Consider the following 27,556-nt stretch of genomic DNA (forward strand, 5'->3'; position numbering starts at 1 on the left):
TCTACCAAGAAAAAAGTCTATGTGCACACACATACACATAGATATACAGACACATACAAAGTTGTCCACAATTTCAGCCACCCTACCCACACCCTGAGAAGTCAATCCACGTTTAAAACTCTGTAGATGGAGGCAGAATAAGCTGGAGAGATGAAGGGGATTCCTTGAAGTATTTTAAGCAGAGAATTACACGATCACATGTTTAGTTTAAATAATTACTGTCAAGTTTTATGACAGGAAAGTGTGGAGACAGGGAATACAGTATAAAGATGTTCTGTGTTCTAGCAAGAGATCACAAGGCTGTGCGCTTGGGCGCTGGTGGTAAGGTGTGAGAAGAAGCTAGAAAAGCAGCAGGCCTTGGTAAAGTGATTAAATGTAAGTCATGAGGAAGAGGAGGAGTCAGAGCGAACTTCAAGTTTCCAGCTTGAGAAACTGGGTAAAACAAACGGGATAGAAGGCTGCTTGAGAGGATGGGAGGTAATTATTTTTGGATATTTTGAGTTTGAAATGTCCTTGAGACAGCCTGGTGAGAACCAGGCAGCTGGGTATACTAGTCTGAAGTCCCAAGGAGAGGGCAAGGCTAGCAATAGATTTGAGGGGTCGTAGGAGAATATACCAGCTTGATTTTCACTGCACTAAAGTACCATATGTATAACAAGTTATAAAACTTCAGAACAAAGAATGCTTTAATTTTATCTTTCTCTCTTACTTTAACATAATTTCTCCTAGAGTAAAATTTTACACAAAAAAACAAAGGAGTCTGCATTTATTATCACAGTTTTCCCCTATCAGAGTAGAAGGAAAGACCACAGGGCCACCACGGTATCATCAAGAAACCTAGTTAATATCCCCAAATTGGGTCCATTACTTTCTCACAGAAGCAGCCCTTTCTTCACTTTCACCATACATTGCCAGTCCTACATAAACCCAAGTGAAAATCTGATGGCATCTGAAGGAGAGCCCCCCAAAATTCAATCTCAGGTCCAAGTTGATATTTTAATAGAAAAAAACCCTTTGTATTCAGTTCTATGAAACACAGAATCAAATCATTTTATTGTGCCAGATGTCAGTAAAGTTAAGATGTTGTTGGGAGTGTCTAAGCTACTCTACCTGGACATGAAATTGACCATGGGAGCCTTCTAAATGGTCTCCTGCACAATCCATTCTCCACAAGGCAGCCAGAGTAACTTTGTAAATGTAAAGCAGAGCATGACACTCTCATGCTTAAAGCCATTCAATGATTCCCATTTCTGTTCAAATAAAACCCAAACTTCGCACCGTGTAGGGCTCCATCCTAATCACATCTCCGCCATGTGTTCTCAGGCCCTCCCTGGTTCCCTTTTGAAGCCTAGCTTTTTCCTGACTGAGAACTATTGTGTTTTCCTCTTCCCGGAACTCTTTGCCCTCAACATTTCTTATAGCTGGCTCCTTCTCACCTTATCTTTCATGTATCACCTCAAAGTCTACTCCTGACCAAGGCCTTCCCTGACCACCATTTCTAACCCTTAACTACCTACTCTCTATTACATTACTGTTTTATTGTCTATACACACTTGTGATCTGAAATTATGATTTTTCTTTTGTACACTCGTTTCGGTTTTGTGTATTTACTTACTGAATACTGGAGCCAAAAGGGCAGTCACTTCATCTTTATTGTTCCATAGCATATGAGAAGTGCTAGATAAATATTTGTGGAATGAATGAACTAATTGAACTCATGTCCTGTTTCCATAAAATTAGTTAAATAAATAGTGAGAAAAAAAAGCACTCTGAGCAAGGATGCCAGTTTCTGTAGTTGACACCGTCAGATTAAATCCTTTAAGTAGCTCACAGTGGGCTGGAGAATGCCATAAGCAATTGTGATACAGCCTGATAAATACTAACAGGGTCCTCTAGGATCACAAGAAAGGAGCCTAATCTTGTCTTAGGGGATTCCATAAGGAATCACAGGCAAAGGGAAATCTGAACGATGAGTGAAGGAAAAATGTGGGGAGGAAGGATGGAAGGAACGTCGTGAGTGTCTAGACAGAAGGGACAGCAGGTGCAAAACTCTCCGGCAAGAGATGGGAATCTGAGAAATTTTAAGTAGTTCCCTGTTGTGGAGCATTCTCCCAGAGTAACTGTAGGATTCGATGACATAATAAGGTATGCGAACATATCGTGAACGCTAACGTGCCATATAAGTTATTATAAATAAGCGCAGACCTGTACTACTGGTCACTTATTACCTGATGGTTTCTGATATTCAAAGAAAAAGAAAACATTATTTCGGAGGACTTCGAGTGAACGCTTCTCTGACTTACAGACTTACATGCTAGATCCTCTGACTTCACCCCTCCTTCCCCCCACCCCAGCTGGGTAGAGTCAAAAAGTTGGTGGACCTCGCTGGCGCACGGGGAGCGGGGGTGGAGGGGGCCTCAACGACGGCTCTCATTGGCCTTTCAAACTGAACCGGTTGGACGATTGGCTGAGGAGGTTTCCAGAGGCCGCCCCACGTCTCTGATTGGATGAGGAGCGGAGAAGCTCCCACCTCCTTCACTCTAGACCCCCTCGGTCCAGTTGCTTGGCAACCGATTGGCATCCTCCGGCCGAGCCGGCACCCAGTTAGTTACACCTGTGAAGCGGAGACAACAAACGTCTACGACCGCCCTACGCTTACGCCTTTCACGCCCACTTCACGCCCAAGCAGCACGGGTGGTCCCAGAAGCTCATCCAGGTTTGCCTTCAGATGGGCTGTGGGCTGGCCCTGCAGTGACACACCGCAGTTGAGAAAGTGCTCACGTCTTCCTTCCGAAGTCCTCCTTTGGAAGAGTCAGAGGAGAAAAAAAGTCACTGTTATATGTCCAACTTAGAGCCACTTATCTTGGGAGCACACAGCGTTCTGAGGCTCGGTCGAGAAAGCAAGTAACTTATGTCAGTTAACTAGGTGCGGGAAGGTGACCCATAACCTCAGACACCTGCCTCAGAGGGAACCCTAGGAGTGCGGGGACAAGTGCCAGACTCTGCTGCCTTATCATGTACAGCAGAGCCTACATCTTGCTGCAAAGAGAATTCCAAGAGTTGAAGAAAAACAATTATGAGGTGAGTACTGGAGACCTGGAGGGTGTGTTTCATTGGAGTACCAATTTTTAAAAGCAGTTTAGTCTGTGTTTATTCTATAAGGCATAATTTAGTTAAACATAATTTGCCACTACAGACTTGTTTAATGAACCTATTTCAGTATAATTATCTACTTCATAATAATAACAGCTATTTGTACTTCATGATAATAGTTAACAATACTGAGCACACTATACTGAGTAATTTATGGGCATTTAAGCCCTGAATATCAGGGTCCATCAGGTAGTAAGTGACTAGTAGGTCCAGGGTTGCACTCATTAATTACAATACTACAAAATAAGTTCGTAGTATTTTGTTTTACCTACCAGAAACCTAAGCCTCAGAAAGGGTCAGTAAATATTTGGCCGCAGGATTCCATCACAGGGTTTTCTACTACTTCCTGTCTAGTGCACTTTTTGCCAACTTCTGTCACATATAATACAGAAGCACCTTTCCCTTATAATTTTAACACAGAGGAAGGCTTTGCCCCGAATGCCACCAATGAGGTTTCAGTGTTCATAGGCTGTTCAGTGGTTGCCATAGGCTGTTTCATCACATACAATATGGAGAATTTAAAAATGGAAGGGGCGAGGGTGTACTTAGAAAGAACAGAAAGCTGTGCATAGAAAGAGGGTGTAGCATGCTTACCAACAGCTGCATAGGGTGTAGGTCAATGGCATTGCTCTCTTTCCACTCCTGCCATAGAAGTATTGCCTTAACAGGAGAGGTCGGGAACAATTATTGAGTTCAACAACAAACATCCGAGAGGTATGAAAGTAACATTTGATGTTGTTTCTGCTCCACCTGGACTTTGTGGCTTTCTGTTGAAAGAAAATCTGTTGAAGGGAGAAGTGTTAGGTAAATATAGATAATGTAGGTAATAGAGACGTAATGGTTATCCAGACTAGCACTTAACATACCTAATAACTATGTGGCTGCTCAGAAGTATTTATCGACTATATTTAAGTGTATTCCTCAGCATAACCAATAACCTTATTCTATGAAATACATCCTTGTCCCTCCATTGGAATAATGCCTCAAGTGTAGGAAAATTTTATTTTTATATATGAGCATAATTTTAGAGTTGTGTTTTTCTTAATGAAAATTTTCTTACTTCATGGCTTATATAGCATCCATATGGTTTTTAAAATCTTTGAAGAAATGCAAGCTTTCCAACTATTTCTTTCATTTTGAATTTGAGTCTTAAATTGTCTGTTGTCTTACATAAGCCACACATTCTAGTCTTGACCTTTCTGTCCCACTTGTGATTTGCACACTACACTACTGATTTATTTAAAATTAGCTATTGCATGTTTTTCTGGAATCTATCTTAACTTCTCTGTAATAAGGCAATATATAGCACCTTCCCAAAATCAAAAGAAAATTATCAGAAAAATAAAGCGTAGAGCTTTTGGAATTCATTGTAATCTAATATCTGATTTTCCAAGCTGCAATAAATATTTAATCTTTTTTCTGCTTTAATTTTTCTTAATTAAAGGGTATTACTGGCTTTCCTGTAAGTGAAGATATGATGCAATGGGAAGTTGATATTGAAGGTCTACAGAATACAGTTTGGCATGGTTTGTGCTTTCAGAACTAATTTACTTTTTTAAAAGTCTTTGTATTCTTAGCCTATTTTCTTTTAGGTTGCATTGTATAAATTTTCTAGAATTCCTAAAGTATTTACATGTGATTTTTTCATTGTATGGTTTAATTTTTTGCCATTTCTCAACATGGATGGAAATTTCAGGTTTGAATTTTTCTTTATGCCCAATCAATGTTATCATGATTTTAAGAAGCACACACTGGACAGCATATCAATTGAGAATATCATCTGACAGTCTTCCATGAAGTCAGAGAATAGCTAACAAAATGCCTGTTGGCAGAAAAATCCCACAATTATGTCTCATTTTTTTCCTCTATGATTTTCCCACAAATTTCCATAAATCAAATTCTCAAGCAAACTAGGCCACTATAAGCTTTAATGACCACGCCCTCTTACAGTTGCGGATTAACAAGATACATTTGGTTAGTGAGGTAGGGGAGAAAAACACGTACGTGGATAATTGTTCTATAATAACATGTTCTATTATGGATTTTGAATGGAATACCGAGGAGGCAGTGATTAGTTAATTTTGCCTTGGAGAGTCAGGAACGGCTTCCCAAGGAAGTGACCCTTGAGTTGGGTCCTAAAAAATGTGTGAGAATTCACCAGGTTTAGAATCAGAAGGAAATCCAGGCAGAGTAAACAGCCTGATATGAGGTGGCAAGAGAGGGTTCTGGAGCAGTGAGTTCAGTAAAGATGAGATACACAGTGAAGGGGCCGGGTGTAAGGGGGACAGGGTCAGTGGGTAGAAAGGACTAGTGGGAATGTGGCTGAAAACATGGAATTAGATTGTGAGGAGTCTGTTACACCATCTAGAGGAGTCTAGGCATCCTATAATCCAATTTACTTATTAATATAATAAAACTCTAGGGACCTTGGGGAGGCTAAACTGTAGGAATAAACTTCAGTGTTAGGTTACAGTTAATCAGTTCAACATGACACTTTAGTAAAAATGTTTCTTTTTGTATCACAGGATCATTCTTCCAACTGAGAATAAATTTTACATCGGAGTATAATTTTGTCCCTCCAGTTGTGAAATTTAGAACAATTCCTTTTCATCCAAATGGTAAGGAACAAATGAAATTTTTATCATCATGGGTTCTGTCCCCATTAACCTTGTTCTTTGTTAGTGTTTAATAATGTTTTTTTTTAATCACTTTGTTACGATTATAAAAGTAAGCATGCTTATTGGGGAAAATATTAAAAGGCAGAAAAGAATTATCACCTGAATCCTAATTCAGAGAGATACTATTCTCTATATTTAACCAAATTTTTTTCCTTCTTCTATGTATGCATTTTATCTACATAGTTGAGTTATTACACAAAGTTTTATATATTTTTACTTAAAATGACATAATACATTTATTTCTGCAATATTAAACATTCTTCAAAATATAATTTTTAATGACTGAATGATAAACTTAATTCCTGTATTGTTCAGTATTTTAGTTGGACCTAATTTTTTACTATAAAAATAATGCACAGACAAATTAACATTTTAGAAAGAAATAAGTTAGATTGCTACCTCAAGTCATAATGCGAAGTAAATTCTTGATCGATTACAAATGCAAAAAATTTTAATGCTAAAAAGGAAATCTAATAGAACTTTTATGGGTGTGGTGAGAAAGGCTTTTCTAAAAACAACAAATCCTAGAAACCATGAGAAAAGCATGACACATTAAACTACATAAACTTTTTAAGACTTCTCTATAGCTAATGACATTATAAACAGAGATAAAAATACACTGACTTTTGCAAACTGAGGGAAAATATTTGCAATGCATAAAACAGAATATTTATAATATGTAAAGACCACTTGTGCATCAGTAAGAAAAAACAGAAAGCAACAGAAAAATGGGGAAAGGTTATAAACAAGCGCTTTTTTTTTTAGTGTGTTTTTGTTTTGTATTGAAGTATAGTTGATTTACAATGTTGTGTTATTTTCAGGTGTACCATAAAGTGATTCTGTTATATATGTAGTCTTTTTAAGATTCTTTTCCCTTATATGTTATTACAAAATATCAAGTATAGTTCTCTGCACTATATGGTAGGTCCTTGTTACTTATCTGTTTTATATACAGTAGTGTGTATATGTTAATCCCAAATGCCTAATTTGTCCCTCCCCCTGCTTTCCCTTTTGTTAACTGTAAGTTTGTTTTCTATGTCTATGGGTCTATTTCTGTTTTGAATATAAGTTCATTTGTACCGTTTTTTGTTTAAGATTCCACATATAAGTGATATCATATGATATTTGTCTTTCTCTGTCTTGCTTACTTCACTTAGTATGATAATCTCTAGGTCCATCCATGTTGCTGCAAATGGCATTATTTCATTCTTTTTTAATGGCTGAGTAGTATTCTGTTGTATATGTATGCCACATCTTCTTTATCCATTCATCTCTTTTTTTTTTTTTTTTTTTTTTTTTTTGGCGGTACACGGGCCTCTCACTGCTGTGGCCTCTCCCGTTGCGGAGCACAGGCTCGGGACGTGCAGGCTCAGCGGCCATTGCTCACGGGCCTAGCCACTCCGTGGCATGTGGGATCTTCCCGGACCAGGGCACGAACCCGTGTCCCCTGCATTGGCAGGCAGACTCTCAACCACTGCGCCACCAGGGAAGCCCTATCCATTCATCTCTTGATGGACATTTAAGTTACTTCCATGTCTTGGCTATTGTAAATAGTGCTGCAGTGAACATTGGGGTGCATGTATCTTTTTGAATTATAGTTTTCTCTGGGTATATGCCCAGGAGTGGTATTACAGGATCATATGGTAGCCCTATTTTTAGTTTTTTAAAGGAAGCAGCATACATTTCTCCATAGTTGCTGTACCAATGTACATTCCCAACAACAGTGTAGGAGGGTTCCTTTTTCTCCACACCTTCTCCAGCACTTATTGTTTGTACACTTTTTCATGATGGTCATTCTGACTGGTGTGAGGTGATACCTCAACATAGCTTTGATTTGCATTTTTCTAATAATTAGCAATGTGGAGCAGTTTTCATGTCCGTGTTGGCCATATATAAGTCTTCTTTGGAGAACTGTCTATTTAGATCTCATGCCTATTTTTTGATTGGGTTGTTTTTTTTTTTGATGTTGAACTGTAGAGCTGTTTGTATACTTTTACGATTAATCCCTTTTTGCTCACATCATTTGCAAAATTTTCTCCCATTCTGTAGGTTCTCTTTTTGTTTTGCTTATGGTTTCCTTTGCCTTTAAGTTTAATTAGGTCCTATTTGTTTATTTTATTTTATTTTATTTTTGCTGTACGCGGGCCTCTCACTTTTGTGGCCTCTCCCGTTGTGGAGCACAGGCTCCGGACGCGCAGGCTCAGTGGCTATGGCTCATGGGCCTAGCTGCCCTGTGGCATGTGGGATCTTCCCAGACCAGGGCACGAACCCATGTCCCCTGCATCAGCAGGTGGACTCTCAACCACTGCGCCACCAGGGAAGCCCCCATTTGTTTATTTTTGTTTTTATTTCCATTACTCTAGAAGACAGATCCAAAAAGATATTGCTGTGATTTATGTCAGAGTATTCTGCCTATGTTTTCCTCTAGGAGTTTTAGAGTATCCAGTTTTACATTAGGTCTTTAATCCATTTTGACTTTTTTTTTGTGTATGGTGTTAGAGAGTGTTCTAATCTGATTCTTTTACATGTAGCTGTCCAGTTTTCCAAGCAGCACTTATCGAAGAGACTATCTTTTCTCCATTGTATATTCGTGACTCCTTTGTCATAGATTAATTGACCATATGTGTGTGGGTTTATTTCTGGGATTTCTATCCTGTTCCACTGATCTGTATTTCTGTTTTTGTGCCAGTCTGATACTGTTTTGATGATTGTAGCTTTGTAGTATAGTCTGAAATCAGGGAGCCTGATTCCTCCACCTCTGTTTTTCTTTCTCAAGATTACTTTGGCTATTTCGGGTCTCTTGTGTTTCCATACAAATTAAAATTTTTTTTGTTCTAGTTCTGTGAAAAATGCCATTAGTAATTTGATAGGGATTGCATTAAATCTGTAGACTGCCTTGGGTACTATAGTCATTTTGACAGTATTGATTCTTCCAGTCCAAGAACACATCTGTTTGTGTCATCTTCAATTTCTTTCATCAGCGTCTTATAGTTTTCAGAGTACAGGTCTTTTGCCTCCTTAGGTAGGTTTATTCCTAGGTATTTTATCCTTTTTGATGTGATGGTAAATGGGATTATTTCCTTAGTTTCTCTCTGATTTTTCATTGTTAGTGAATAGAAATGCAACATATTTCTGTGTATACATTTTGTATCCTGCAACTTTACTGAATGCATTGATGAGCTCTAGTAGTTTTCTGGTAGTGTCTTTAGGATTTTTTATGTATAGCATCATGTCATCTGCAAATAGTGAAAGTTTTACTTCTTCTTTTCCAATTTGTATTCCTTTTTTTTTGTGGTACGCGGGCCTCTCACTGTTGTGGCCTCTCCCATTGTGGAGCACAGGCTCCGGACGCGCAGGCTCAGCGGCCATGGCTCACGGGTCCAGCTGCTCCGCGGCATGTGGGATCTTCCCAGACCGGGGCACAAACCCGTGTCCCCTGCATCGGCAGGCAGACTCTCAACCACTGCGCCACCAGGGAAGCCCATCCAATTTGTATTCCTTTTATTTCTTTTTCTTCTCTGATTATCATGGCTAGAACTTCCAAAACTATGTTGACTAAAAGTGGCGAGAGTGGACATCCTTGTCTTGTTCCTGATCTTAGAGGAAATGCTTTCAGCTTTTCACCGCTGAGTATGATGTTGTTAGCTGTGGGTTTGTTATATATGGCCATTATTATGTTGAGGTAGGTTTCCTCTATGCCCACTTTATGGAGAGTTTTTATCATAATTTGATGTTGAATTTTATCAAAAGCTTTTTCTGCATCTATTGATATGATTATATGGTTTTTATTCTTCAATTTGTTGATGTGGTGTATCACACTGAATGATTTGTGGATATTGAAAAATCCTTGCATCCCTGGGATAAATCCCACTTGATCTGGTGTTTGATCTTTTTAATGTATTGTTGGATTCAATTTGCCAATATTTTGTTAAGGAGTTTTGCGTCTAGGTTCATCAGTGATATTGGCCTGTAATTTTCTTTTTTTGTGAAATCTTTGCCTGGTTTTGGTGTCACAGTGATGGTGACCTCATAGAATGAGTTTGGAAGTGTTCCTTCCTCTACAGTTTTTGGAATAGTTTCAAAAGGAAAGGTGTTAACTCTGCTGTAAGTGTTTAATAGACTTCGCCTGTGAAACCATCTGGTCCTAGACTCTTGTTTGTTGGGAGTTTTTAAGTCACAGTTTCAATTTCAGTACTTGTAATTGGTCTGTTAATATTTTCTATTTCTTCCTGGTTCAGTCTTGGGAGATTGTACCTTCCTAAGGTTTGTTCATTTCTTCTAAGTTGTCCATTTTATTGGCGTATTGTTTCTTGTAGTAGTCTCTTATGGTCCTTTGTATTGCTGTGGTGTCGGTTGTAACTTCTCCTTTTTCATTTCTGATTTTACTGATTTGGGCCCTCTCCCTTTTTTCTTGATGAGTCTGACTAAAGGTTTATCCATTTTGTTTATCTTTTCAAAGAAGCAGATTTTAGTTTCATTGATCTTTTCTATTGTTTTCTTAGTTACTATTCCATTTGTTTCTGCTCTGATCTTTATGATTTCTTTCCTTCTGCTAACTTCGGGTTTTGTTTGTTCTTCTTTCTTTAGTTGCTTTAGGTGTAAGGTTAGGTTGTTTATTTGAGATTTTTCTTGTTTCCTGAGCTCAGGTTGTATCACTGTAAATTTCCCTCTTAGAACTGTTTTTGCTACATTCCATAGGTTTTGGATCATTGTGTTTTCATTTTCATTTGTCTCTAGGTACTTTTTTGATTTCCTCTTTCGTTTCTTCAGTGATCCATTGGTTGTTTAGTAGAATACTGTTTAGCCTCCACATGTTTATGTTTTTTTGAAGTTATTTTCTTGTAGTTGATTTCTAATCTCATAGTCTTGTGGTTGAAAAAGATGCTTGATATGATTCCAGTTTTCTTAAATTTACCAAGACTTGCTTTGTGCCCCAGCAAGTGATCTATCCTGGAGATGGTTCCATGTGTACTTGAAAAGACTGTGTATTCTGCTGCTTTCAGATGGAATGCTCTATAAATATCAATTAAGTCCATCTGGTCTAATGTGTCATTTAAGACCTGTGTTTCCTTATTGATTTTCTATCTGGATGATCTGTCCATTTATGTAAGTGGGGTGTTAAGCTCTCCCACTATTATTATGTTACTGTCAAGTTCTCCCTTTATGTCTGTTAACGTTTGCCTTATATATTGAGGTGCTCCTGTGTTGGATGCATATGTATATATATATATATATATATATATATATATATATATACAATTGTTATATCTTCTTCTTGGATTGTTTATTTGGTCATTAGGTACTGTCCTTCTTTGTCTCTTATAACAGTCTTTATTTTAAAGTCTATTTTGTCTGATATAAGTATTGCAACTCCAGCTTTCTTTTGATTTCCATTTGCATGGAATACCTTTTTCCATCCCCTCATTATCAGTCTGTATGAGTCTCTAGATCTGAAGTGAGTCTGTTATAGACAGCATATATTTGAGTCTTAATTTTTGTACCCATTCAGCCAGTCTGTGTCTTTTGGCTGGAGCATTTAATCTATTTACATTTAAGGTAATTATCAGTATGTATGTTCTTATTGTCATTTTGTTAATTGTTTTGCATTTGTTTTTATAGGTCTTCTTTCTTCCTTTCCTCTTTTTTTAAATATTTTATTGAAGTATAGTTGATTTAAATGTTGTTAATTTCTGCTGTACAGCAAAGTTATTCAGTTATGCATTTATATATTCTTTTGCTTACTGTTTTCTATTATGGTTTATCACAGGATATTGAATATAGTTCCCAGTGCTATACAATAGGACCTTGTTCTTTATTTTCTTTCTTCTTTTGTTCTCTTCTCTTGTGATTTGATTATCTTTAGTGTTATGTTTGGTTATCTTATTTTTCGTGTGTGTGTGTATATATATATATATATATATATATATATATATAATAGATTTTTGGTTTGTGGTTCCATGAGGTTTCTATATAGCATTCTATACATATACATGATTATTTTAAGTTGCTGATCTCTTAATTTCAAATGCATTCAAATGTCTTACATTTGTACTCTTCTTCTCTCATGATTACTAGTTTAGATATCATATTTGTGTGTGGATGACTTCCTGTCTTTACTGTATGCTTGCCTTTATGGGTGAGCTTTCCCATTTTGTAATTTTCTTGTTTCTAGTTGTGGTCTTTTCTTTTCCACCTAGAGAAGTTTCTTTAGGATTTGTTTTAAACCTGGTTTGGTGGTACTGAATTCTTTTAGCTTTTGCTTGTCTGTAAAGCTTTTGATTTCTCAGTCAAATCAGAACAAGAGCCTTGCTGGGTAGAGTATTCTTGGTTGTAGGTTTTCCCCTTTCATCACTTTAAATATATTGTGCCACTCCCTTCTGGCCTGCAGAGTTTCTGCTGAAAAGTCATCTCATAACCTTATGGGGATTCCCTTGTTGCTTTTAATATTTTCTCTTTATCTTTAATTTTGGTCGATTTGATTACTATGTGTCTTGGTGTATTTCTCCTTGAGTTAATCCTGTATGGGCCTCTGTGCTTCCTGGACTTGGGTGCTGTTTCCTTTCCCATATTAGGGAAGTTTTCAGTTGTTACCTCCTCAAATATTTTCTCAGTCCCTTATTCTGTCTCTTCTTCTGGGACCCCTATAATGCGAATGTTGGTGCATTTGACATTGTCCCAGAGGTCTCTTAAACTGTCCTCACTTCTTTTCATTCTTTTTTCTTTATTCTGTTCTGCGGCAGCAATTTCCACCACTCTGTCTTCCAGCTCACTTATCTGTTCTTCTGCCTCATTTATTCTGCTATTGACTCCTTCTAGTGTATTTTCCATTTCAGTTATTGTATTCTTCAATACAATATTGTATTCTTCTTGGTTGTTCTTTATATTTTCTAATTCTTTGTTAACACCTTCCTGTAACTTCTCACTCTGTGCATCCATTCTTTTCCTGAGCTCTTGGATCGTCTTTGTGATCATTACTCTGAACTCTTCCTTGTGTAGATTGCCTATCTCCTTGTCACTTAATTCTTCTTCTGGGGTTTTATCTTTTGCTTTCGTCTGGAACCTCTTTCTCTGCTGTCTCATTTTGTCTAAATTTCTATTTCTATTTTTATGTATGTGGAAGGTTGGTTATGTTTCTCAACCTTGGAGAAGTGACCTTCTGTAAGGGATGTCCTTTGTGTCCCAGAAGTACACTCCCCTCTTGTCTTCCAAGGGTCAGGGACCAGCTGGTCCCATGGTAGTTTCTGACTTGCGTTTGTGGACTTACTTCCGCAGACTGCTGGATCATTGTTTTCTTGTTTCTGGTGTCCACCCCCTGGTGGGTGAGGCTGTTGATGGACACTTGGATTGCTTCTTGGCTATCGTAAATAGTGCTGCTGTGAATATTGGGGTGCGTGTATCTTTTTAAATTAGTGTTTTCATTTTTTCTGGATATATACCCAGGAGTAGAATTGCTGGAACATATGGTAGCTCTGCTTTTAGTTTTGTGACGAACCTTCGTACTGTTTTCCATAGTGGCTGTACCAATTTACATTCCCACCCACAGTGTATAAGGGTTCCCTTTTCTCCACATCCTTGCCAACATTTGTGATTTTTAAACTTGATGATAACCATTCTGACAGATGTGAGGTGATATCTCATTGTTTTGATTTGCATTTCTCTAATAATTAGTGATTTGAACATCTTTTCATGTGCCTGTTAGCCATTTGTATGTCTTCTTTGAAAAGGTGTCTGTTCAGGTCTTCTTCCCATTTTTTGATTGGTTTGTTTGTTTTTGATATTGAACCGTGTGAACTGTTTGTATATTGTAGGTATTAACCGCTTGTTGGTAGCATCATTTGCAAATATTTTCTCTGATTCCGTAGGTTGTCTTTTCATTTTGTCAGTGGTTTCCTTTGCTATGCAAAAGCTTTTATGTTTAATTAGGTCCCATTTGTTTATTTTTGCTCTTATTTCTTTTGCCTTAGGAGACTGATCCAAGAAAATATTGCTATAATTTATTTCAAAGAGTATTCCACCTATGTTTTCTTCTAGGAGTTTTATGGTTTCTGGTCTTACATTTAGCTCTTTAAACCATCTTGAATTTAATTTGTATGTGGTGTGAGGGAATGTTCTAATCTCACTGTTTTGCATGTGGCTACCCAGTTTTCCCAGCACCACTTGTTGAAGAAACTGTCTTTTCTCCATTGTATATTCTTGCCTCCTTTGTTGTAGATGAATTGACCATAGTGCACTGATTTATTTTTGGGCTCTCTGTTCTGTTCCATTGATTTATGTGTCTGTTTTTGTGTCAATACCATGATGTTTTGATTACTGTAGCTTTCTAGTATAGTCTAAAGTCTGGGAGGGTTATACTTCCAACTTTGTTCTTTTTTCTCAAGATTGCTTTGTGGCTCCATATGAATTTTATGATTATTTGTTCTAGTTCTGTGAAAAATGTCCAGGGTATTTTGATAGGGATTGCATTAAATCTGTAGATTGCTTTGGGTAGTATGGCCATTTTAACAATGTTAATTCTTCCAATCCAAGGGCATGGGATATTGTTCCATTTCTTTGAATTGTCTTCATTTTCCTTCGTCAGTGTTTCATAGTTTTCAGGGTATTAGTCCTTCACCTCTTTGGTTAAATTTATTTCTAGGGGTTTTTCTTGCTGCCATTTTAAATGGGATTTTTTTTCTTTTTTACTTTCTCTTTCTGATATTTCATCATCAGTGTATAGAAATGCAATAGATTTCTGTATATTAATCTTTTATCCTGCAACCTTGCCGAATTCATTTACTAGTTCTAATAGTTTTAGGGTGGAGACTTTAGGGATCTATATAAAGAATATGCTTAATATTCTTATTAATATTTAATTAATAAAGATTTTGTTTCCAGTAACAATGTTGGAAATAAGGAAAAGAGAAATAACTCCAATGTCCATTAATATAGGAATTGTTAAGTAAAATATCTTACAGCTATATACATTGCTTTTAAACATAGCAAGGAAGATATATGAAGACTTTACTCTTTGGTCATTCTTGTGCCCTGGAATCTTCACTACCTGGCATATTGTTAGTGCTCAAATATTTTTTGCATAAACATGTCCAGAAATATGTTGACAATTTACTATTAAATGAAAAAATACTTTGAAGAATAAAATATAAAATATAATTCTATTTAATAAAAAAACCCCAAAACTACACACACACACACACACACACACACACACACACACACACACACGTGTGTCTGGTGTGTGTGTGCATGTGTATTTTTTTCCAAATACTGACTTAGTTAATTAACTGTGTTAGGGCATAGGCCAACCTTTCATATATCTTTCCAATTTATATATTGATGTAATGGAACAAAGCTGGCAGGGAGGTTTTGCCATCCTCAGTGTGTGGGTTCAATTTCTGGACCTAAGACATTTACTCTGTCACTATTTCCAGCCAGTGGTAAAGGGAGAGAAAAAGAGAAGAGGGCAGAACAACTTCCTTAAGAAAATATGATCCAGAAGGTGCACACTTTACTTCTGCCAATGTCTCATGATTAAGACTTAGTCACATGGCCACATCTTGTTAGAGGAAAGGCTGGGAAAATGTGGGCGACTATGTATTCATCTAAAACCACATGGGGGAATGGGGATGGGGCAGGCATCAAGTTTCTTATTATAGAGAGAAGAAATGGAGGAAAGGGAGAGCAAATACTGGAGGACCATGAATAGTGTGCACAAAACTTTTTATACCATCATCTTTTCTTTCACCACTGAGTCATAATTTCACTTGTAACTTACAACAGTTTTAATACCAACTAGGATTTGTTTCTAAATTCTTTTATCGCATTGTTCACTCAAATCTTGTGTCCATTGCGCTGTTACTATTATTGTAGTTTACAATACAATGTACCAAATCAAACACCCCTCTTTTCACCTTTTCAAAATTTTCTTCCCAGGTCTTACCTTTTTATTGCAAGCTTTTTCTATTGGAATATAAATGTTTTTCTTATTCATTTACAAAGATTATTTATACATTAATAAAAGTATTATTAATAACGATAGCTATCATTTTTTGAGGATCCATTATGTGCCAGGTACTCTATTAAGGGCTTTATTTTTTAAATTCTTTTCAGTGAAAGTAGGTACTTCAATCATATCCCCATTTCATATACTAAGCAAGTGAGACCTAGAGAGGGAAAGTTAATTGCTCAACGTCACACAGCTGGTAAGTGGAGGGGTCAACTGTCAAATCTGTGTGTCTGACACCAAAGTCCATGCTCTAACAGCTGCTCTGTATTAAGTGTCTGTCACATTCAGTGCAAATAATTTTCCTGCTTTATCATTTGCTTTCTAACTTTGCTATGACCTGTTGATGTTCATAAGTTTTAAATAATAATTTTATGTATTAATATTAATGTCTGATTTTAATACAGTAGACCCGCATACTGGCCGTCCCTGTATAGAATTTTTGGACAACACTCATAAGTGGAATAGAAGCTATACATTGAGCAGCATCTTACTTACCCTCCAGGTAAGAACAGATTAATATAATGCTGTCTTTAATACCTTTAATTACCCCAATTACTCAAAATATAACGAATAAAATGTACAATGCATAGTTAAATGTTTAAAGGATTTGAGTAAGCTTATATAAATCAATAACATTTCTACATCAAGACTGTAAAATGGAACTTGAATTATAAAAACGATTATTTTTAAAGTGAAATCGATAGATTAGGCCCTTCCCAGCCAAAGAATATGTATTTTATAAAAGAAGAAAAGAACTGTTTGGATGGTTTCAACTCTGGAAATACAGTCTTAGGTTTGCTTTTGGCTCCTAACTTCACTTTATAATGTTGAACAGGCCTTTTGGATCTTTCCGCATTCACGAACCTTGCCTTCCTCCGAGAGGTGAATCAAGTGACTACAACGTAGAATGTTCAGCTTTATCCTTTGTTTCTGACAGTACTAGAGACCTGCTTTTATAAGCTTTCATATCAAACCCAGTGAACAATTAAACCAGGAATTTCCTCCTCTCCTCAGTAGATGCCTGTTTCTAGAATGCACCCTTCACCTCCTAGATCCATGGTCTTCAGAAGCATGCCTCAGTGTTGTGTTATTCCCGACCCTCAAAGAGCCTCCCTTCTCATCCTGAAATGCTAAGATAAATGATTTGAGTGGCACTTGCTTTGACCACTTACATCTGGCTCAGTGAGATTCTATCCACTAGAGTCTGTCCACGATATTCTATCTATTTATCATTGATAATATGTGGAGATAAACTATTAAATTTTGATCATCTGGAATACCTGGAGAATAAAGTATTCTGGCTTAATTGAATTTTCTCTGTGACATAGAATTATAACACAAATTTCATCTCTCCCATTTCTTGTTTTTGAAAATAAAATAAAACGAATCATTAACTTTCTGTCTAGTCATCTTAGTATGCTGAGTAAAATTTAATATTTTTAAAAATTCAATGTTCAATTTATTTATTCATTCATTCTACAAATATGTGTTGAGCATATATAGCAGTGCCAGGCCATGTTCTGGGAGAGAGACTGGAGCAAAAACTTTGAGGAAGTAAGTGAGCGTGTTGTGCAGAGATTTGTGATCGATCTTTTGGATTCCTTCAATCTGAGTCATCCTGTCTCTTCCACCTAAATAGGATTGGCCTTAAAAATAGTAAAAATGAATGTTCTCAGGAATGTAATGAGTGTGGGCAAACCAGAATGAAATGGTGAAAAATGTGAATAGCAGAATAATTTAATAAAAGGTACATTGAGGGCTGTAAGTTTAGATAGCTTGGCTTCACATCTTGGTTCTGCCACTTAATACCTTTGCACCGTTGGACAAGTTTCTTCACTTCTCATTGCCTCAGTTTCTTCATCAGTAAAATGGGGCTGCTAGTAGCTACCTCATATAACTTGTGAGGACTAAATGAATAAGTAACATGTAAAGTACTTAGAACCATGAGTTGTCCAATAAAAGAATTCAATAAAATCTAGTTAATATTTTGATTGTTCTTAGTTTTAACCTGTAATACAAAATGACAACAAAGTGTTGCCAAATACATCATGGAAAGCCAGTAGATTACACAGTTGTTTTTATTTTTCAAATAGATTTATAAAACAAATATGCCCACATTAGAGGTTTTTAAGATAGTGGAAAGGAAAAGAAAATCACTGGTAATCATAAAGAAAATTCCTTACCCTATTGTTGTTAGCATTTTCTTCTAATTTTGTCTCCTGTGTTTTGGTTTTAAATCTTCAATTCCACATTTCCTGCAGGGTCAAGCCCAAATTCTGTTGCCTGACAAATGATGATCTACTTCTCACACCTCGGCTTTAACTCTCCCAAACACACTGTGGGATCCAGCTCCTATTGATATATTGATATCTTCTTCTTTTTTTTTTTTTTCCACTCACAGTGCTTGGTTCAATTCATGTTAAAAAGCATTTATAGAGTTCTAAACTCTAAAGTTGCAAACCTAAGTCAGTCTTGCGCTTTAAAAAGTGCTCAGTCCAGTTCCGCATCTGACCAGCAGCCCATTTTATTCCCTCTTTCTCAGTCTGTTCAGCAAGCAGCTGCTCACATTGTAAGAGTCAGGTCAGTAGAGCCCTCTTCTGCAATGCCTTTCCTGATTTCCTTTCCTAGGTGAAATTGATGGCTTTGGTTTTGGTGGGAAGGAGGTTTTCTTTGCAAAGTGGTACCCTAAGCAGATCTCTATGAGAGCGCTATAATGCTCTAATGCATATACTGTTTCCTTATCTGTCTTCCCCTGTTGGACTGTAAGCTCCCTGAGGTCAGGAAACAAGTCTAATTTGTGTGATAGGTACTAAGTAACATGATTGAAGCAACAAATCTGAATTTTTACGTCGTTGCAATGATGGTGTATATGTTCAAATTATATAGCCTATTTCTTTTTCACTTAACATTTTATCTCGAGTAATTTCCAGATTGCTAAAATTAATATTTTAATGGCTATTTAATAGTACTTTGAAGGTCAGTGCTGCCCAATAGAACTTTCCGTGCTTACGGAAATGTTCAATATCTGTGCTGTCCGATATAGTAGCCTCTAGTCTCATGTTCTACTGAGCACTTGAAATGTGGCTACTGTAACTGAGGAACTGAGTTTTTCATTTTATTTAATTTAAATTTAGATTGCTTTCTGACTACTACCTTTTGAATAACAGGTGAGACACATTTATAATTATCACATTGTTATACAAGGGGGTGGTACTTGAAATGGTGTTTAAAATATTTTAAAGTCTAAATATGCTAATCATCTCCTCCTAAAATTTTTATAATCTTGATTTCTTTGAAAACTTGTACTTCCACATACAATGAAAAAGTAAGTACCAACACTCATCCACAGGAGAAATTCCAGTTTCATGGGCTATAACTAATTGGATATTACAAAATGTACCCACTGGTACAGTTGTTTATTGATGCTTCAGATTTTTGTATTTATCCTCCAGATGGCTTTTTATATTATTTCATACTATCACATGGTGACTTTAAAAGTTGGACTGTTATTTTATTTTTTTACTGTTTTAGCAGGGTGTCTGATTTGTATATTTTAATTATTCCTTACATTCTAGTTCTTAAAAAATCATTAAATATACTTAATAGCTTGTGTATATATTATATGAAAAGGTCTTAGGCACAGTGGTCAATGCAAAGACTATTGAATAAACTTTACCAGATGTGCCTCTCTGAGTAAGATTATCTCTCCAGCCAAAGAGCAAAAGCTCGCTCTTGAAGAAAAGTTTCATCTGCTTCCCACCCACTTTGAAAGATATAGTGCAATCCTTATTTAAGCAATTATAATATTCTGGGAAATATAGCCCAATGTGTTTTCCAAATAGAAAAAAAAAAAAAAGCAGAAAATTCTTGTTGGTTTTGAAATATCAGATGTCAGATTACTGCTTTTATTAGTGAAAGATTGCTATCATTTCCATGACTCTTAAGCCACAGTAATCCACTCTGACCTGTATCTACACTTAAGACATTCTGGTAGTTGTTCTTTTGGCTATATTTTATTATCTAATTTGTATGTTATAACGTAAGATTCAGTATACTGAATTATTGAATAAATTTTTCAAATTTGGGCTAATATTAATTTTGAGATGCCAGATAAACAAGATCATGGTCTAGCAGAACTATTAAGTTTTAGTTACTACTGGTCACCTATTTCGTCCAGATGTGCAAATACTATTGTAGGCAGAATTTTGAAGATGTCCCCCAAGACTCCCATTCTCTGGTTACTCAGTCAAACACTAATCTAGGTGTGAAGGAACTTTGCAGATGGAACTATGGTTACTAATCAGCTTACCTTAAAATAGAAAGGTTATTCCTGAAATATGCAGAGGGCCCAAAGTAATCCCATGAGCTCTTAACAACAGAAAAGGAAGACAGGAGAGTCACTCAGAGAAATACAGTAAAGACGGAGAAAGGATATGACAGGAGGGGAGCAAACACGAGAAGGATTTTTCACACCTTTGCCTCTGACACATAGGGGTCCAAGTGTAAGGACTGGCGAGAGACATCTCAGGGTTGAGGGTAGCCCCCAGTTAATCACCAGGAAAGAAACGGGAAACTCAGTCCTACAAATACTGAAGTCAGGAACTGAATTCAGCTAACAGACAGCCTGAATGAGTTGGGAGGCATGTTCTTCCCAGAGCCTCTGGTAAGAGCCCAGCCAACCGACGACTTGATTTCAGTCTTGTTCAGTCTGGAAAAGAAAAACCAGCCCAATCAACCTTGACTTCCTACTTGTAGAAATGTGAGATAATAAATTTGTGTTGATTTAGTTCCTAAATTTGTGGTAATTTGTTATAGCAGCAATAGAAAACTACTACAGATACCAAGTTAAGCATTCAGTAATCTGGAGGGATATTGAATTGCATGCAAGTTTTTAATACATGTGTTTGTTTATTCACGATCTAAATATGATCTCATGTTAAAATGTAATGTATTTTTTAATGGAAATGTTTCAATGTTTTCTAATGTTTACTTCCCTTTCCATAAAAAATCAATTTAAATTTATGTGATAGGAAGAAATAAGTTACAGGAAGGAACTTGTAACTTGCTTTGATCCTAATGTTTGTCTCATGAATGTACAGTATAAAACCAAGATAGATCAAGTGTTTCTTGAGAGTAGGGACCATGTCTCTTTTGTCTTTGTCTCTATCTCCAGGTGGATACATTGTAGGCATTTAATGAATGCTTCTTGAATGTTGTATGTATTGGTTTGTCTTTTTGCTCTAAGAAAAAAGTTACTTTAAAAACTCTATGTTCTATATGTTTTCCTATAGGTTATGCTTTCTAATCCAGTGCTAGAAAATCCAGTGAATTTGGAAGCAGCCCATATACTGATTAAAGATGAAACTCTGTACAGGCAAATAATTCTAAGACTTTTCCACCAGCCATTACAATGTAAGAAGTGCCTACTTATTGTTATTTGCCAGTTATTAATTATTTATACCAAGTAAATGATCTAGCAAGTAACTTGTATATGGCAATATTTTCTGTATCCATTTTCAGTAATGAAGTCATACTAAGATCTCTCCTACTGTACCTCTTTTTCAGATCCATCAGTGTGATCCCTTTTTTTTTCCTAATTGAAGAATAGTTGGTTTACAATGTTGTGTTAGTTTCAGGTGTACAGCAAAGTGATTCAGTTATACATACATATATATCTATTTTATATATCTGTTTTTTCAGATTCTTTTCCCTTATAGGTTATTACAAAATATCAAGTAGGGTTCCCTGTGCTATACAGTAGGCCCTTGTTGTCTGTTTTATATATAGTAGTGTGTACATATTAATCCCAAACTCCTAATTTACCCCTGCCCGCCCCCTTTCCCCATTGGTAACCATAAGTTTGTTTTCTATGTCTGTGGGTCTATTTCTGTTTTGTATGTAAGTTCATTTCTATCATTTTTTTAGATTCAACATATAAGCAATATCATAAGATATTTGTCTTTCTCTGGCTGGTTTAGTGTGGTCCTTTTTAAAAGATTACCAAAAATCATGGGCTTAGTATCTTTAAAGTAATGGTCAGGCTTCCCTGGTGGCGCAGTGGTTGAGAGTCCGCCTGCCAATGCAGGGGACACGGGTTCGTGCCCCAGTCTGGGGGGATCCCACATGCCGCGGAGCGGCTGGGCCCGTGAGCCATGGCCGCTGAGCCTGCACGTCCGGAGCCTGTGCTCCGCAACGGGAGAGGCCACAACAGTGAGAGGCCCGCGTACTGCAAAAATAAATAAATAAAAGTAATGGTCATATGGGTGAATGGTGCTGATCAAAACTAGTCTACCCATCATAAAGATATGACATCAGTTTTAACTCTCTGATCTGTAATGGATATTTCTCAGACTTCACCTTTAGCACCCCCCAGATCTTACCGATCTGGGACTCCTTTCCCCTTGATTAGGAAAGCTTTCAGCATTTTTCTTTCTGGAGAATTCTTCCTCCAGGTATTCCTTCAAAAAATCCATGTGGAAGTGACATCTGAGCCTTTTCAGTCTTTCTGCTCTATTGACCAATGTTTTCCTGATACCGTTGGTCTGCTCCCTCTCATCCTGCCAGCAACCTTTTCTTGACTCTTAATTCCATCGCCTCTATTGCTCCTGTGCTCTCTCTGCAGTTAGCAGAGCAATGCTGTTGGCTCCTTATGCCCAGGGGTGTTTGCCACAAGTGAAGTTTGGGATCCTAGTGACATAGCTCTTTCCTTTACATTCTGCCCCTCCTTTCAGCAGTGCACAGCAGCCTCACACAGTAACTGGCACTATTAGCTCCCCACTCAGCAGGACTTGCTGTTCAGACTCACTCTGCCAGACTGATGCCTCTTGTGCTTTTTCTCTCCATTAGATGTCCACGATCTCTTCTTCCATCCCCTTCTAGGACCTGCCAGCCCGTTAGTCAGGTCTGTACAGTTTGTGGCCACGTCAGGTCCTCCTCCACAGGGCATCTGGGTCAGATGCAACATTGATCAGGCATCTTTTCCAGTATCTTCAAATATGTCATGATTGTCGCAGAGTTCCTCAAAATTCCCTGACAGTTTTGAGGCTGGTCTGTCCACAGAGGAATGGTACCGCTTCACTCTGATCATATTTCTGACCAACCAGAATACTGTAGCATCCCCCCCCTGTGTCCTCTGCACTCAGGAAGTGTTTGTGGAATGAGCAAATGAACGATACGTATCCCTTTTGTCATGCACTACAATACTGTCATTACACAGAAATATTCTGTACAAAGCTATGTCCATATTCTGGTGAATGCAAATTTCAAAACTGGTTTTAAAGAATTTTCTATGGTAAATGACTTTGGTTTTGCCCTGCAGAGAGAAGGATGAGAAGAAACCGCAAGACAAGTTCGCCCTTTCTTTTCTTCTTTTCTCTCAGACTGACATCACCCTTCACTCCTTTCAATCCTCCTGCTTTGCCAACAGACCAGACAGGAAAGCTGTCCAAGTTGCCAAATCACCCAACAAATGAGTGACAAAGCAAATAGTGCTTTGGTAGGTTTTCACTATATGCTTTATTTGTGTTGGTGAAATATGTGGGAATCCAAGACAGCAAATAGTTTTCAGCTTGCCTGCCATCACAGCAGGACTGGAGTGGTACCTATAGCGCCAGGAAGAAAATGATTTTCTGTGCTTCATAGGGAAAGAGTGCCGTGATACAGCAGAGGCAGCTGCTGTGGTGGGAAATGAAGTGCAGAAAAATGCGTTCACTCTAAATTAGATGGTAGCATAGTACCATGTGGTTTTCTGTGAAAAACTGCATCCAATGAGAATTCATTTCCTGTAACAACTTTGAAAAGAAAAGGTCTCCACTACAGTGCTGCAAGAATCAACTTTCATGTACGTTTAATATATTAATAAGAAGGTCTGGAAAATGCAAAGGAGAAATTATCCCATTTTTGGATAACACAAAAGTGGAACAGATAGTTACTTGTGTACATGAGAAACTCAAGAGGCAGGTAATTGTATCATATCCGTAGGCATTAATTTTCGGCTATAGCAATATCCTCAGTGCCCAGGTAGCAGTCTCTGGCTATAAGTATTGAATAAAAATTTGTAGATTGAATGAATGAAAAAAATACACATAAAGGGCTTCCCTGGTGGCGCAGTGGTTGAGAGTCCGCCTGCCGATGCAGGGGATACGGGTTCGTGCCCCGGTCCGGGAGGATCCCACATGCCGCGGAGCGGCTGGGCCCGTGAGCCATGGCTGCTGAGCCTGTGTGTACAGAGCCTGTGCTCCGCGACGGGAGAGGCCACAACAGTGAGAGGCCCGTGTACAGAAAAAAAAAAAAAAAAAAAATACCCCACATAAATTTAGATCCTGATTTTACTTCATAGTTTACAAAATGCTTTCACATACATTTATTCATCTGATCCTTAGCCTCTTCCCCTGAGGCAGCTGAGGATCGGTGATGAAGGGATTAGCCCAAGGCCACACACAGCAAGCTGCAGGGCCAGAGAGCCACCCTGGGCATTCCCCCTGCCCCTCGCCCCCGCCTCCAATTTAATGAGGTGAACATAAAGTCATTCATTTGGGATCAAAGAATTAAAATTTCCAAGTACTGAAGAGAAGAGACCTGACTTCATAGCAGACCTTTAGTCTATGAAAAATTCTTGGGAAGCTATTTGAACACAAGCTTAATGTGAAAAGCAAGTGCCCTTCTACCAAGCATGTGCAAAATGATAACTTGCCCGACTGTGGTTTGGTGGGCCCTTCTCTGGAATACCAGCCTTTTCCTTGGCGTGTTGACAAGAATGCACAAACTCTGAGTTCAAACCCGATTGGTGGGGACTTCCCTAGTGGCACAGTGGTAAAGAATCCACCAGCCAATGCAGGGGACATGGGTTCGATCCCTGGTCCGGGAAGATCCCACATGCGGTGGAGCAACTAAGCCCATGTGACACAACTACTGAGCCTGCACTCTAGAGCCCACGTGCCACAACTACTGAAGCCCACACTCCTAGAGCCCATGCTCCACAACAAGAAAAGCCACCGCAATGAGAAGCCCATGCACCACAACAAAGAATAAGCCCCCGCTCACCACAACTAGAGGAACCCTGTGTGCAGCAGTGAAGACCCGACACAGACAAAAAAGAAAACAAACGATTGGTGGAGGTCCTGATGACCTTCCCATGTCCTGCAAGCCTCTTCTTCTTGTGGCCTGGACCCTGACTCCCTTACTTATAGTTTGGGTGCTCACACATACCAGACTGCCTGGAACAGTCCTGATACAATTATTTCCCTTTCATTCTGTGTTCCAGTTGACTAAATAAATTGTATAGTCAGTTGGGGTAACTGATCTTTTCTAGAAGCAAATGCCACTGTAGTTGCAGCATCACTAATGGTGAAGTCCGTCAAGGTCCCAGCTGACCAAACATGAGAAAGGATTTTCCAACAATTCAAGTCGCTTAAGAATGGGCAAGGCCGCATTGACAGGTAGTAAACACCCTATCACTAAAGGTGTGCTTTCATAACTAGTGTTCATTTGGCAGAGCTTAATGACTTGTTCAGGGATGTTGTCAAAGAACTTTTTGCCCAGTGTTGGGAGTTGGACAAGGGGATCTTTCAAGTGCCTTCCAAGTTATACTTCTATCTGTTTATGAAAACTTGGAGGTCTGGGAGGAGACAGTGCATAACAACTGTTTTGCCTCCGAGATTCTGAGTAGTGCTACTTCCTAATTTGTTACAAAGGGATTTCATGTACCCTCTTAACTTCAGTTTTACTTTCCAAGTTTTCAGTTACTTGTGATCAACCATGGTCTGAAAGCATTAAGTGGAAAATTCCAGAAATAAACAATTCATGAGTTTTAAGTTGTGCACCATTCTGCGTAGTGTGGTAGAATCTCTTGCCATCCAGCTTCACCCTGCCCGGCATGTGAATCATCTCTTTGTCCAGCATCTCCTGCTTGTTAGTCACTTAGTAGCCATCTGGGTTATCAAATAAACTGTCTGATATCTGAAGTATTGCAGTGCTTGTGTTCAAGTGAACCTTATCTTACTTAATCATGACCCCAAAGCACAAGAGTGGTGCCACTGGCCATTCAGATATGCCAATGAGAAGTCCCAAGTTCTTCCTTTAAGTGAAAAGGTGAAAGTTCTCAACTAAATAAGGAAAGAAAAAAATCATATCTGAGGTTGTAAGAACGAATCTTCTATCCATGAAACTGTGAAGAAAGAAAAAGAAATTTGTGCTTGTTTTGTTTTTGTACCTCAAACTGCAAAAGATATGGCCACAATGCATAAGAGCTTAGTTAAGATGGAAAAGGCATTGAATTTGTACAAGATATTTTGAGAGAGAAAGAGACCACATTCCCATAACTTTTATGACAGTATGTTGTTAAAATTGTTCTATTTTATTATTAGCTATTGTTGTTAATCTCTTAACTGTGCCTAAGTTACAAATTAAACTTCATCATAGGTATGTACGTATAGGAAAAAAACCATAGTATATATAGGGTTTGGTACTCTATGTGGTTTTAGGCACCCACTGGGAGGCTGGGGGAACTACTGTAAACTTATACATCTTTTCTTTTTTCCAGTTTGTCCTCGTGAATTTTTATTTCTATATGGTTATGTGGTCAAATTATATTATTTTCTGTTTATCGTGTTTGTTTTGATATTTAAAACATAGGGTTCACATAATTTTAAAAACTTTGGTTGAAAGAAAATACAAGAATATAAAAATAACGAAACTGAATAATGGTAGCCAAGCCTAAGATAATAATTTTTCTCTTAGCCATGTGTATATTCCTATATCTTTTGTTACAGGAGAATCATTCTACTAAGTTTCAGATTCTTATCTAAATAAAACTCTAATATAGGGCTTCCCTGGTGGCGCAGTGGTTGAGAGTCCGCCTGCCGATGCAGGGGACACGGGTTCGTGCCCCGATCCGGGAAGATCCCACATGCCGCGGAGCAGCTGGGCCCGTGAGCCATGGCCACTGAGCCTGCGCGTCCGGAGCCTGTGCTCTGCAACGGGAGAGGCCACAACAGTGAGAGGCCCATGTACTGCAAAAAAAAAAAAAAAAACTATAATATAATTACTGACAGATATTATGACAGTCAAAATACAAGAATAGAGAAGAATTATAAAAATATTAGGGAGGGCTTCCCTGGTGGCGCAGTGGTTGAGAGTCCGCCTGCCGATGCAGGGAACACGGGTTCATGCCCTGGTCCGGGAAGATCCCACATGCCGCGGAGCGGCTGGGCCCATGAGCCATGGCCGCTGAGCCTGCGCGTCTGGAGCCTGTGCTCCGCAACGGGAGAGGCCAGAACAGTGAGAGGCCCATGTACTAAAAAAAAAAAAAAAAAAAAAAAAAAAATATTAGGGAGATTATACAACTAATTCACATTAGGTACTTTTAAAAAAACCCTGATGATTGTGCAAATCCATCCCATCCTCCTTGCAATTAGGAAGATGTTGTGATAAGCATTTGATTCTTCTTCAATTTAAGGTCTCAATTTGTTCACTTTTTTAAGTTCTCTTAAGAATAGAACAATTTTAGAGGAACTTGTTTCTACAGTTGAAGCAGGTGATGTCTCATAGGATTTCAGGTGTTGGGTTTTTTTATCTTAAAGAGAGTACTGGTTGTTAGGTATAGGAATACCCTTTCCTTTGGAAAAGATTCTTTCTTGATGTCAGGAGAAAGAGAAGTTTAGTCCAGTAGCTTCTCATTAAAGAACATGAGCTTTAGCACCATCATTCAGAGCCAGTTTTGTTG

The 27,556-nt window shown here is 38.0% G+C and overlaps 1 protein-coding gene across 2 annotated transcripts in view; it reads left to right on the plus strand.

Annotated features, from left to right (window-relative positions):
* Window positions 1-2,572: 2,572 nt before the first annotated feature.
* The window catches only part of UBE2U (ubiquitin conjugating enzyme E2 U), a 71,918-nt gene continuing 46,934 nt past the window's right edge, over window positions 2,573-27,556 (plus strand). Inside the window, exons 1-5 of one of the 2 annotated variants that reach the window (XM_032629571.1) lie at window positions 2,573-3,081; window positions 4,598-4,679; window positions 5,679-5,771; window positions 16,239-16,336; window positions 21,126-21,246. In XM_032629571.1, the coding sequence (XP_032485462.1) occupies window positions 3,016-3,081; window positions 4,598-4,679; window positions 5,679-5,771; window positions 16,239-16,336; window positions 21,126-21,246 (460 nt within the window). In that variant the 5' untranslated portion in view covers window positions 2,573-3,015. The remainder of the gene's footprint in view (window positions 3,082-4,597; window positions 4,680-5,678; window positions 5,772-16,238; window positions 16,337-21,125; window positions 21,247-27,556) is intronic. The other variant, XM_032629580.1, reaches the window with a different exon arrangement.

This window comes from Phocoena sinus, chromosome 1 (assembly GCF_008692025.1).
Source record: "Phocoena sinus isolate mPhoSin1 chromosome 1, mPhoSin1.pri, whole genome shotgun sequence".
Taxonomy (NCBI): Eukaryota; Metazoa; Chordata; class Mammalia; order Artiodactyla; family Phocoenidae; genus Phocoena; species Phocoena sinus.